Below are 14,740 nucleotides of genomic sequence, written 5' to 3'. Positions count from 1 at the left end.
GGCTGCTTATGTCTGATGTAGCCTGTTCGTGAAAACCCCTTAGTAGGCCAACATGAGTACGGGTAGACCATGCTTATTCAACACAGCTAAACGTCAAAGTGACCTTGCTCTAAACACGTATTTTATTATTATCATTATAAGCAACGAATAGTGTCATTACTAGAGGAGAGTAGAACCAGTACCTTTGTGAAGGAGGCGGTCTCCGGTTGGGCGGGAAGGGGTGTTTCTTTGAGCGCAATTTTACTGTGTCACAGAACACTGAGCTCGCTGCGCGGGCGGAGCGAGAGGTGCGCGCAAAGAGAGAGAGAGTGAGAGTGATTCGGAGAGAACGCGAGCGAACGAGGTGTTCGCTTGTTGGCTCAAATTGTAGTTGCTACGCTGAATCAAGGCCGTTACATTCTTCGGTATTAATGGAAGCTTGAGGAGCGCCATAGCCGGTTCATGGGAGGCAGGGTCCGTTTGGGAATTCAGGCGTTATACGGCACACCATGGAGGATGAAGGGTGAGTTGCGTGGTTACTACTGGCATGTTTCCGACAGTCGTGTATCTCAGCTGGCGACACACTGAACGCCCGCTTCCCCTGAGAAAAAGCCGGCACTCAAGTGCCAAAATACTGGCGTCCACTCGATTCCTTCCAAAAGATGATGGTGCGCGTGCGCAGACTGTTAAGTATCCTGTGTGATTTAAGATGTTATAATTTAGAGTATTTATGAAATAGGTCTGCCTTGCTATATAGTGTTTGTAAATAACCTGAAGAGGATTGTGAACATTTAGTATTTTTGGCGGTCGTGCAGTGTATTTATATTTCCTTTTCGATCCCTCACAGCACTCTTTAGAATCCGGTTTCCTGATCCTGTGATGTTGACAGTGTTTGCTCAAAAATCATCGACATTGCACTCTTTTTGTGGTAAACCTTTGCTTACACTTCTCAAGAGAATAAGACGACATCACAGTCTTGCTGTAACTTTAAGTCCATGTTGAGGGAATCTGGTGTGACTCTTGTGCTATTAATCAAAATAAAATCCGGTTTCAGTGTTTTACTTACATATTTGAAAGTAGTTTATATATAGTATACACGCATATATTGCTAAAAATCTACAATTTTCTAACTCTGTCCATTTAAATTTGTACTGTTAGAGTTTTACCATACATGTAGTTTAGTAGCGCCCAGTATGCATTAAACGATAATTTATTCAGTACATGGATCCATGGCATAATTTCATGTACTAAAATAAATATAGCAGAAAGGTGATGACCATCCCTTATATGCGCTGTGTTTCCTGTTGTGGGTTCGGAATGAGAACTGGAATCTTGGTTGCCCTTTAACTAGACATAGATCCTGCCGAAAGATACTGTACATTTAATGGCTTTAATATATTAAATGAGGGTTACCAGGTGATCAGCAGGCAAATGTGTTTTGAATGTATTTAACAGAAATCATACCAATTTATATTCTCACCTTCGTTTGAGGACATGCAGTAGCAATTTTATATTACCACAGGTGTATCTCTTTATATATAAATTAACTGTTAGGTAAAATAAAATATAGATAAATTGTTTTGCTAGTTAAGATTGCATGTGTGGTGAGGCGAGGAAGCAAATTCATTGGGAGAGTTAAATTTTAATACCTTTCTGAATTTCAATGATTCTGTTTGCTACAGGCACTCATGGTTCTAGAATTGCTAATTTAAGATTCTCTGAAATAGGTTTGAGCAGTAAACTCTTTCAACACCCTACTCATGGAGACCCACAGATTCACATGAATTAAATTTTGTAAAGTGTCATATATTTTGTAATTTATTGCAATATACTCATTACCTGTGGAGCTTTACATATTTTTATCAAAGCCCAGTTTCATAGAACTATTGGTCAGGACTAGAAAAAGTTAGGCTGTTGTTTGGTGGAAGAATTAAGCCGATAGCTTTCAAAATTATCCCTTTAACATATGCTTTTATGTAATGCATCTCAGAAACTGTAAGTGTGGAAGGTCTTTTTTTGCTTTACATTTGTTAGGTATTGAAGAAGCCGGTGGTCTGGATAGTTGGATCCAATATTTTTATGCTTTTAGAAAAAAATGTAAAATTTACAGCTTTACTTGGGTTTTTATTGTCATGTATACAGAATACAGTGATATTCTTCCTTTTATGCACTTACGTGGTGCCATAAGTATTAAGTTTAAAGACCTTAACTTAGAACTTACGCCTTCTTAGTCTTAAATATTTACCTTACCTTGAAGCTTATGTCCTTGTTACTTGAAAAATCTCAGAATTCATTTTTCATGTCCTAGTACCATAACAAAAAGGCACATATCTCAAACACTGAAAAGATGACTTTCTGCCAAGTCTACCTGCTAACAGTAACATGTAATGTATTCCTGGGAAGAATGTTTTACAAAATATGTCTATGGGACTGTTAAAACTTTTGTTGTATGCAAACTAATGTGCATGAAAATGATATGCTGTGCTGTGTATACATACCAAATGCTGAAATTCTTCTTAAATCGATGTTGCTCCATTTGTATGTAATATTCATTCATCTAACCATTTTTTTCTGAACTTTCTTTGCCCATTACATTCCTTTGAGGACTAGAGCACTAACCAGGCAAAAATTGCATGCAATACAGAAAGCAATCAAATGTGGGTTGCCAGCACATAAGTAAGAAAGAAATCTGCACTCACTCATTGATACCAATAAATCTGATACACAGCCTTGTAAAGAGCAACCTAGAGTACACGAAGAAAACTCATTTTAACATTGGGACGATATGGTAGACTCTACATAGACAATGGTCAGGCCAGAAATATAGCAAAATAAGAATTGCAAACTTATCTGTAGGCTTTAGTTTAGATCAGAGTCCATCTTTTTAACATACAATAAGGCAGGGGTGGTAGGGGGAAACCTAAATATATTGCTCAGTTTTACCTCAAATATAACATATAAAATAGTATAACCATCAATACCTTTAAAAATTCCCTTAACAGTTCAGCAGCTATGCAAAGATATTTTATGAAGTAGATTAATAACTCTTTGTTAGGTATAATTTTAGAAATTATTAATTTATGAGAAAGTTGATCTGTAAAATATATTTAAATTTTAGATGAATATTAAAGACTTTAAGGCGTGGCTTAAAAGTGCCCAGTTCCTTTTTAAGTGTTTATTCCTGTCAAAGAAAGAGGAAGGTTAAGATTTATTTGTAGCAAGGCATGAACCTATTAGCCTGTCCTGAATGGTACATCAGTCCATTGCCTGACGCTGTATTTCATATATAACAGTACTTTTCATAGTTCAATTAAAGCACTTCGAAGTTATGTTATCGGATTAAGAGGTCACATTGTTTGAGGGGGCAATTAAATCTTTACAGCACTGACACATTAGTGGCCTGCTCTGTGTTGTGTATCTTTAAGTTTAAATAGTTTGTACTAAAGCATAATTTGGTCATCCAGCAGCGATGCAGTAGGAAAACATCTAACTTCATGGATTGTGTATTGTCATTTTCTTGTGTCTATACTGGTAAAATATAGATAAGAATATAAAATATACCATGATTTTCTCTAAGTACTAAATATCTGTCCACCTGTTTTCTGAGTCAGTTTTTTTTTTTTTTTTTTTTTTTTTTAAGTTCACACATGCTGGTTTTCTTCGTATCTTATAATTTGCTTTCAGTAAAAATGTCTGCAAAATATGTACATGTCATCCTAACTCACATGTATATTTTTTTGGTATATTCTAGGACAAGGAGTATTTTACACACATACACACACACTCTCTCTCTTGCAATTTTTTTTATATATTCTAGGACAAGGAGTATTTTACACACACACACATTCTCTCTTTTTCTCTTTCTCTCTTTTGCGATTAATTTGTATATAAAATATTCATAAGCATTTGACAACCTACCAGGTGTCATCATCAGAGGAAGATGAATCGACATACAAGAATGAAAGGCAATGTATAGCAAACGAGTAATAGAAAAAATACTAAAAAGAATGAATGGCATATCAAATGGTTACCCCAAGACGTTTATCAAAGAATGCTTACATAGGAGACGCCACAGAAAACAACTGACTTCAACCTGATCTTGCATCTTACTCGGTACGCCCTTGCCTATCACAGTGGTGTATCGGAAAGTACAGTGCAAATCCTCTCCAAATCAGGAATCAAAATAACGCATATACCTTCAATCACACAGTTCATTTTAATGCCAAAAGGAAGAAGTCTGCATCACAGACATGGAATGCAGCATACAGTATGCCATGCAGTGCATACACAGCTGTATACGTGGGACAAACATCTAAAACACAACATGCATACAAGAACATTGCAATGCTGTCAGAAGGAAAAACCCACAATCTCTGATATACGCACATAAGAGTTCAACTGGACACATATTTAACTGGGTCAAGTAAAATTGAGGGTTAATAATAAAAGAGCTAGCTGAATTGTGGCGCTCAAAAGAAAATGCCCAGCATATGCAGGCTTAAAAAGAAGTACATCTAAATAATAACAAAGACTTTATGACCAACACCCTCTGAAACACACCTTATTGATCCACCCCCACCGCCTTATTTGCTATAATATTGCCTTTCATTCCTGTATGTATAATTATTTTCCTCTGATGATGACACCTGTTAGGTTGTTAAGAGCTTAGGAATAAAAAGCAAGTTTAAGATACGTGATTCATTTTCACCCTTTTTGGATTTCTAGCTACAAATATATAATATATAACATACACACACTGAAAACACTTGGACCTTCGGTCCTTAAAGACAGATTGCTGATGTTCTTCTTATTCTTGCTTAATATCATGGAGTTCTTCTGAAAGGTGCTCTTTAAATTTATCCCATGTGTTCTGTACCTTGGTGACTGTCTGGCAAGGTGATGGGCCTCAGTGTTAGCAAGCTTCTCAATGGCTGTATATTCAGGCTGGTCTTTTAGTTTGGTATTTGTGGTAGAGTGCATCTGGCCTGTTCAGTGTGCTTCTTTTTCTGTAGATGTTACCAGTATTCTTCTCTTGACAGCCTTGGTGTGTGCCCGCACAGCTGTTCTTTTTCTGCCAGCTATTGCAAGTGCCTACGCCACTGTTTGTTACGGACTCAAGGGCTAATTATTTTGCTGGGGTATCCCGCATCTCAGATTTAAATTTTTTTTTAAGTTATGCATTTTATTTGAAGAAAATAACATTCCATATACTCAAGACTTTAACAACAAAGTAAATAACATTACTTACAGTTGAGTCAAATCTATCAAACCTGAATTCAACAAGACCAATTCTTTAAAAAATAAGAAAGAAGGGAGAATATCCTTTCTCCCGATATATAAGCTTAATCTAAAATTTTATTAATTAGATCTTGCCATATTTTAAAGTTTTGTACAAATCCTCTAAGTGAGAATTACATTTTTTTTGCAATTTCAAGTACAGAATATCAGTTACCCACTTATGTATAACCAGTGGGCTGGGATTCTACCAGTTCAGCATGATAAGTCTGCGAGCCATTAGCGTGGTATAGGCAATTGCAATCAATTTGTACTTCTCCACATTAAGCCCATCCAGGAATACACCAAACACAGCCGTTAATGGGTTAGGAGTGATTGTAGAACCAAGATTGTTTGATAGGCATTCAAAGATTTTTGTCCAGAATGATATTAATTTAGTACACACCCAAAACCTCTGGCACGTGATCAAAATTGCAATGTTCACAGATTGAATATTGGCCTGGATATATGTTGGACAATTTTAACTGAGATAATTTTGCTTGATAAAATATTTTAAGTTAAATGAATGTTTTGTGCATATGGAGGTAGAGTGTAGCCTTCCACTCCTTTTCTGAGATTTTAAGTGAAGTATCCTTTCCTCACTGTATCCTTGGACCTTTGAAAGGAAGGGACTTAAAATATTTTGATACATTATTAAAATGTTGCTTGAGTCTATAAGAGTCACCAGCATTTTAAGCAGCAAGTTAAATTTGAATTAATTATTGATAAGATACAAAGACATTATCATTTTCGAAAGGTTAAATGCTGTGTTTATGTAAAAAAAAAAACAAAAAAAACAAGGTGATTGTTATGTAGAAGTGCAACAGATAAAAGCTTTTCTGCCTTAAAATGCTTCCTGCATTGGTTTCATCTTCTGAGTGATTGATGGACAGTTGGATTATTAGCATATTGATGATAATTTGTATTTACTGGGGCACAGAGCAGGGCATATAAAGAAGTGCAGCAGAATTTTATTTCTGTTGCAGACCATGCTTGTGTATATTCATCAATTTGTGTCAATTTCCAGGTCTTCATAACTTGTATATTTTCCTCTTTGTAATAAAATGGACGATTAGGAAGTGCTATGCCCCTTGCTGCTTTGGGTCATTGTGATGTCGTCCTTTGGATGCGTGGATGTTTCAAATTCCAAATAAATGAGGTTATGATTGAGTGTAATTTCTTAAAGAACAATTTGTTAGTATGTAAAGAAATGCTCTGAAATAGAAAAAGAAGCTTAAGAAGGATGTTCATTTTGACAGCATTAATTCTCCCTGCTAACGTAAGATGAAGTGTAGACCATCTGTTCATCTGTATAATTTTTTATATGCTGATAGCAAAATTTTGTTAAGAGATCTTTATATTTTCTTGTTATGTTTACCCTAGGTATTTTAAACTGATCTGCTAAAATAAATGAGATGGTATCCAGTCTAATACTGTGTGCAAGAGAGTTCACTGGATAAAGCACACTTTTATTTAAATTAATTTTAGATATCTTTTGAAATTCTGAAGTGCATTAAGGACTACTTGTACAGAATTCTGTAGGTCTGATATTTACAGTACCATATCATCTGCATATAGTGATATTTTCCGTTTGAGTCCTTCTCTGGTAATCCTGTTATCTCTGACGCATTTTGAAAGTAAATGGCCAATTGTTCGATGGAGATTGCAAAGAGCAATGGTGACTGGGGTCATCCTTGTTGCGTACGATGTTCTAGTTTTAAAATAGTTTGAAATAAGGTTGTTAATACGAACTGAGGTTTCTGGACTAGTATAAAGTAGTTTGATCCATGCATATATGTTTGGGCTGAACCGAAATTTGTGCAATGTTGTGAATAGGTAGTCCCGTTCAATCATGTCAAATGCTTTTTTCAGCATCCAAAGATAATAAGACCTCTGGTGTGTTAGATTTTATGGGTGAGTTATATTACATTAAATCAGTGCTTCTCAATTATTTTCTGTCATGCCCCCCCTAGGAAGAAGAAAACATCTTGTGCCCCCCGCGCGACTATAAATAGTATCATTTGTCTATAAAATTGTTATAAGTACACCTCTGCATAACACTGTATCCTTATTAACGTATAAGAGAATAAAAAAAGAAAGAAATATGGACCAATTTACAACAAAGAATAGCTTTATTAAATGTAACAGAAAAGATTTAAAGTGCATTCTAAATTCAAAAAAAATTTTAAAATAAAAATAAAAAAGCATGTTCCCCGAGGTCAAACGCACCCCCCTTGACGGAGCCCCACTATTTGAGAAACACTGCATTAAATAAATGTTGGAGATTAGAAGATAAGTGTCTGTCTTTAATAAATCCATTTTGGTCTTCTGATATTACAGAAGGAAACATTTTCTCAGTCCTTCTAGCTTAAACTGTGGAGAGGGTCTTAACATCATTATTCAGAAGTGAATTTGGTGTATATGATGCACTTTGTAATAAGTTATTTTTCTTTGAAAATACAGTAATTAATAGTTGGGGAAAAGTTTGAGGTAAAGTTTTGTTGTCTTGAGCTTCTATAAATGTTGAAGTGGAGCTAACTAATTTGAATTTTTTTAATATTATTCCACTGGGTAGCCATCAGGGCTTGCTGCTTTCCCAAATTAGAGTGAGTTTACAGCATCCAATAATTCTGAGAGTGTCAGAGGTTTGCCAAGGACTTCGGCACTATGAGTATCTAGCCTGTGGCATTTGTAATGAATCAAAAACCTGTTAAATTGTGTCTTATCTTCTTTAAACTGAGTAGAATGTAAGGACTTCTAGTACTCTCTAAATGTGTGAGTTATATTTTTATGGACAATGATTTTATCTCTATCTGTATTGGTAATTTCTGTTATTATGTTGTGAACTCCATGCTTGTGGATTTGTCGAGCTAAGATCTTATTAGCCTTCTCTCCATGTTCATAAAAATAATGTCATGATTTAAAGATGAGCTGTTCAGTTTCTTTTGTTATCAAGAGATTACATTTTGATTGCAGAACCTGTCTTTCCCTATAAAGTGCCTCATTTGATCTATTCTGGTGATTTCACTAATTAACTCGGAAACCTTCTTGATTTCCAGTTTATTTTTGTGGGCGAGATATGGAAGGATATGTCCTGTTAATAAAGCCTTCAGAGTTTTCCAGAGTATACAAGGATGCATTTGTCTCTGAAAAATAATCAGTTTTCTTGGAGATTAATTCTGTGCAATGATCATCAGCTAATGACCGTTGTTTAAGGTGCTAACAATGAATTGAATGTGTAGAACATAGTAATTTAAGTTCCATGATCAGAGGGGCATAGTCGGCGATAACAATAGCAACGTACAGTACTTGCAAGATTTGATAGTGGGCAATAAATTATTAACTGTAAAGAAATAATTAATTCTTGAGTAACTATGATGAACTGGTGAAAAGAAGGAATTATGCTGTTGAGTTTAGATTTACAAATCTCCATGTGTTTGGTAAATTATGATCCATTACAAACTGTGTAATTATTTTTACAGTATTGGATGTTATTCTCATTGTAGTTGATGACCTATCCAGGCCTGGATTTAAAACATAATTAAAGTCTCCGGTCATTATAATTTTATTAGTGTTCACATTAGTTATATTTACAAATACATTTTGTTTGAAATCTCTGTCATCCACATTAGGTGCAATGATATTTGTCAAAATTACTTTAGATTGAAATAAATTACCTGTCACTATGACATATACAATACAATACAATACAATTTATTTTTGTATAGCCCAAAATCACACAAGAAGTGCCGCAATGGGCTTTAACAGGCCCTGCCTCTTGACAGCCTAGAGAGTCAAGGAAAAACTCCCAAAAAAACCCTTGTAGGGAAAAAAATGGAAGAAACCTTGGGAAAAGCATTTCAAAAAGAGACCCCTTTCCAGGTAGGTTGGGTGTGCATTGGGTGTCAAAAGAAGACGGTCAATACAATATACAGAACAGAATAAATCCAAAATACAGTATAAAATTTTTTTTTAAAAGTATGGAGCAGAATTTAACGGTAGATGATATCACATAATGTGATTTGGATTTCTTTAGAGACATATCGCCCTACAGGATCAGATACTAAGTCTGATGATCCAAATATTGTTTTGTGAGATTCCCACACCTCTAATTTTCTTTGAATAACTGGAGTGAATGATTTGGCCAGTCAAATCTCTTTGCAACCCGATTGCTTTTTACTTTTTAAGCGAGTCTCTTGTAAAAAATACTATCTTTGGCATTTAAAACTTTTAAATGAGAAAATACAGGAATGCGCATCACATCCTAATTTCTCAATTTAGACCAAGGTCAATGTTTAAGGCCCAGTGGTATATATTGTGTAATATTTTTTAAAATTTTTATATATGATTTTCAAGGTCATTTATAGAATATTAGTTATTGTCAAAACAGGGTATGTAATTAGTAGATAACAAAATGATACTAGCGAAAAGCCATCCAATTCAAGAGTGGCATATCATAGAGCAGTGGTTCTTAAACTCTGTGGAGCCAGTGCGACAGCAGATGTATGTTACAACTGGCCTCTGTTTTTGTAATTGTACTCCTAGCTTAATTAAGTAACCTGTTATTTCACATTTTATGTGTTTTGGAATCGATTTAGAAATTACAGACCTATGTTTGGTAAACCTGTACAGTTTAATGGTTTTACTTGATTTTTAAGTTTTTCATCATTTTAATTTTCCAGTTTGTCAGGTTATTTAATTTTTTACTAATAAGCATATTCGTGGATCTAATGCTGAAGAAGTTGCAGTGCCATTTGTTATATGTCTGCTCTCTTTCATTGACAGGATACAATAAAAGGAAGCAATCTGCACAGAAAAAGTTAAATTAATAGGAAAACAGCACAAATTAAGAATTTAAAGCTATAGCAAAAATTAAACTATTATGAAATGTCTTGTAAATGTAAAAATCCTACTTCTGTACTTTCCGGAATGTAGAAAAAGAGAAGAATAAAATGCCAGCTAATTAAATGAGATCAATCGGAGGCAAAATGAGTGACTGACTGTGACACTAGATGGATTAAAATCCTGTAGCCATTAGGGTGCCCAGGACTGAGTTTGAGGACCACTGAAAAATAGGTCTGAGATACATAAGGTAATTGTCAAACTAAGACATTTTTTGATTCAGCATTACTGTTTTTGACTAAGTAAACCTTTTTATGTAGGATTGTCTGGTTAGTCCTCGCTTTCAGTTACCCAAATGTGATTATAGACACTTGTTGTGGTTCATGAAAGCTAATCCAAAAATGTAAGTATGCAAAGAAACCAGTGAAACATTGTTTAATGATGAACAATGGGATGTTAAAATTTTCTTTTTTAACATTTTCTAAATGCAATATATCCCCTTTGTACTTGGAATATATGCTGCTTTTGCTTAATTTTTCCAGGTTTAATGTAATTTTATCTAATCATACTGTACATTTAAACTTTAAATTTGCTTGAGAGTGAAACAACACCCAGTCAATTAGGCTCTGTTCATGTCTTGAAGAGCCATTCAATTTCAGCTTTATGCCGTTCAGCAAAAAACATTTTTGTTCATAAGATGAAATTCAGTACTTTGTAATTTTGCACAAATAAAGGTAGCCTGTATGCTATTGCTTATTATCATTGTACATCCAATTTGAACTAATGTCACTTTTGTGTCAATGGCCTTCTTGTGAAACACTAGGCTTACATGTGGGTTTATACTGTAGTTGGCCTAAATCTGAATATTTATACAATAGAAGCATATTTACACATCTGAGTATTCACACCTGAAGAGTAAGAACAGTGGCATGATAGTTCCATGTATGATAATTTTTCCCAGCCATGTTTTAAAAGCTATAGCAATAATCCTACAATTATTGTTTGAGTTTACTGTGGCAAAATAAAAACACAAAGAATGAGGCATGTTTTAAGATAATTTATTTTGTGATTTTTCTATATTACTGTTAAACATGAGGATTACAAATAATGTTTAATCATTGCAGTAGCTGATTTGAAATGGTACCTTATGAATGACCACATAAAAAATTAATAATGATGAAGCTAAAAGTAAAATTTTTAGAATATATATGAAAAAATTTCAAGTTGTATTGTTAAGATTAAGAAAATTCCACAATCTTAAAAGTAACTGTTTTAAAGGATGCAAAGACATCAGATCCACAAGTATAATTAAGTTATGGAAAGTAGGTTTGTGGAATTATAAATATACATTAATTGGAGTGAAATCTTAACCTATCACTTCTTGTTTGTGCATTCATACAATCAGTTATACTAGTAATTCCACTTACGAAATCATTAAATAGTGTATGTAGATTTAAGGTCAGTTAGGGATTTTTCTATGTAATCTTGTAATTCTGTGTCAACATTGTTATTATTAAACTACACTCTAAGATCATAATCCTCCTGGCCTCATTGATTTTTATTTTAAAAAATATACACTGCTCTAAAAAATTAAAGGAACATTTTTTAATCAGAGTATAGCATCAAGTTAATGAAACTTGTGGGCTATTGATCTGGTCAGTTAAGTAGCAGAGCGGGTTGTTAATCGGTTTCAGCTGCTTTGGTGCACTAGGGGTGCAACAATGAGATGACCCCCAAAACAGTAATGGTTTAACAGGTGAAAGACACTGACATTTTTCCCTCCTCATCTGTTTTTTCACTAGTGTTACATTTGGCTACGGTCAGTGTCACTACTGGTAGCATGAGGCGATACCTGGACCCTACAGAGGTTGCACAGGTAGTCCAACTCCTCCAGGATTGCACATCAATACGTGCCATTGCTAGAAGGTTTTCTGTGTCTCTCAGCACAGACTCAATGGCATGGAAATTGATTCCAGGAGACAGGCAGTTACTCTAGGAGAAGTGGACAGGGCTGTAGAAGGTCCTTAACCCATCAGCAGGACTGGTATCTGCTCCTTTGGGCAAGGAGGAACAGGATGAGCACTGCCAGAGCCTACAAAATGACCTCCAGCAGGCCATTGGTGTGAATGTATCTGACTGAGCAACTACAAACAGTCTTCATAAGGGTGGCCTGAGGGCCCAATGTCCTCTATTGGGCCTTGTTTTCACTGCCTGGCACCATGGTGCTCGATTGGCATTTGCCATAGAATACCAGAATTGTCGGGTACACTACTGGCTCCCTGTGCTTTTCACTGATGAGAGCAGGTTTACCCTGAGCACATGTGACAGACATGAAAGGGTCTGGAGAAGCTGTGGAGAACGTTATACTGCCTGTTACATTGTTCAGCATGACCGGTTTGGTGGTGGATTACTGTTGGTCTGGGGACGCATAACCATGGAGGGATGCACAGACCTCTACAGGTTAGACAACGGCATATTCACTGTCATTCGGTATCAGGATGACATCCTTGGACCCATTGTCACACCCTATGGTGGTTCAGTGGGTCCTGGGTTCCTCCTGGTTCACAAAAATGCCTGGCCTCATGTGGTGAGAGTATGCAGGCAGTTCCTGGAGGATGAAGGAATTGATACCATTGACTGGCCCCCACGCTGTCCTGACCTAAATCCAATAGAACACATCTGGGACATTATGTTTCGGTTCATCCAATGCCACCAGGTTGCACCTCACTGTCCAGGAGCTGAGTGATGCCGTGGTCCATATCTGGGATCCCCCAGGACACCATCTGTCGTTTCATTAGGAGCGTGCTCCCACTCCACACCATAACCCCCCCGACGTTGTGGGGGGCCATACAGACTACCGAGTATAATTTTGAGTTGCAATGAAATTTCGGCAAAATGGACTAGCTTACTGCATCAATTTTTCACTTTGATTTTTGGGGTGTCTTTGAATTCAGCTGTCTGTAGGTTGATAATTTTCATTTCCACCAAACGATGTGACATCCTTTCGTTGCTAGCACATTACCCAGTCCATATCAGTAGAGATATCCAGCAGGATTTTTTTTTCCCCAATGAGATCTGATGTGTTTTCAAAGTGTTTTTGAGCAGTATGTAAAGCTTTCTAAGTTATCTGTACACCAGAAAGACCCTCTCAGAACTTTCTGAGCAACTTTAATATAGTGTTCTAAAACCCATGCATCCACCACCAATGTGAAAAGAGCATTAACTCCACAATGATCAGTAACTTTAAATGATAGACCTTCGTAATCATGAGTTTCCAGTCAGACCTTGATATGTGGTTTTACTTTTCAATATTTATACATACCCAAGAAAATTAATGCAATAGCTTTCTGTAACTTGCATAACATGAAAGTAGTGTTGGCATTTTTGCTGACTTCAGAGCTTTTACATTTTTCTTAATGATGAAATTTTAGATATTTAGCAAAGGACAGTTTTTTATCCTCCGGTCAATAAGACTTCCACTCACTGTAGTGTGTCAACTGCATGAGTGTTCCTTTCATCTGGTGAAGCCAATGTACATCTACAAACGTAGAAAATTGTTAAGGGTTCTTTCCACTGGGTGAACAGCTGATAAGGAGATTGTTTTGACTTTGTAGTATTAATGAAGGTAGTGCAGCAGACGTTTTTAACATGTATAAGTATTGTATTTTGATTTAAACTCTGCAAATGATGCCATATCTTGGATATGGGTTTTGAGAACGATCAGTAGGTTTATCATAATAGGGTGAAGTCCTAGATCTGTATGCATTTAAATTGGGCTTTGCACAGTTTGAGTGCTGCATATTTTTGCAAAAGGCAAATAAATAATCCAGATCACTACAGTTTTGTGATAAATCCCATTGCTGGCATTGTTACTATTATAGTGAAAAAATCAGTGCTGCTTGAAAAATCAGATGTAAATAAATCAGCTGACAGCATCTTAGCAATATTTATTACATCACCTTGAGCCATTTTATAAGAAGGAGCACTTTCTATAGCAATATTAATAACAATGCACTTAACAAAGTGGGCAGGTGTAGAATAAAACTAAGCTTGCAAGAATACAGTTCCAAAATACAAAAGCACAATACAGTAAAGTGAAGATATAGATAGACACGTGTGTGTTTTACATTTTTTTTCTCTATTGACTTAGTTTTACAAATGTTGTTTGGTACAAGGTGTGCACTGATTGTTGTGGACTGCTTATAATCAATCCGTTAATGAATGAATGTAGTTATGATTTATCTTTTTTTAAGTGTTGCTTTAACATTTGCATTGTTTTTATTTAATAAATAGACTACCAGTTCTGAAGACAGTTACTTGCTGTGTAAATTAATACGGAATCAGAGTCCTGCATGCTCTTTTACTTTTAAAAGTGCATAAAGCGCAAGGGAATCGGATGTTTACTGGTCTCTGAATATTTCACTGTATGTCCCTTCAGGGAGTTTCCCCTCCAATATGTGCATGCCCAGTGTAAGAGAATGTCGATGTCATATGCATTTTTAGCCTCCTTTCTGTAGACAAGGATACTTTTGTAAATTATATGAAAACTTCACTGTGGAAGGAGATCATTTTCATTTAGAAAAAACATTTTTAAATGAAAATGCAATAATGTGGATGTAGCCTTAAACTGAATTGCTCCTTTATA

The 14,740-nt window shown here is 35.6% G+C and overlaps 1 protein-coding gene across 1 annotated transcript in view; it reads left to right on the top strand.

Moving 5' to 3' along the window:
• The first annotated feature begins 258 nt into the window (after positions 1–258).
• The window catches only part of klhl3 (kelch-like family member 3), a 67,837-nt gene continuing 53,355 nt past the window's right edge, over positions 259–14,740 (top strand). The window contains exon 1 of the mRNA XM_039773923.1: positions 259–502. Within this exon, the coding sequence (XP_039629857.1) occupies positions 489–502 (14 nt within the window). The 5' untranslated portion in view covers positions 259–488. The remainder of the gene's footprint in view (positions 503–14,740) is intronic.

This window comes from Polypterus senegalus, chromosome 13 (genome assembly GCF_016835505.1).
Source record: "Polypterus senegalus isolate Bchr_013 chromosome 13, ASM1683550v1, whole genome shotgun sequence".
NCBI lineage: Eukaryota > Metazoa > Chordata > Cladistia > Polypteriformes > Polypteridae > Polypterus > Polypterus senegalus.
This window is presented reverse-complemented; position numbering and strand designations above follow the sequence as displayed.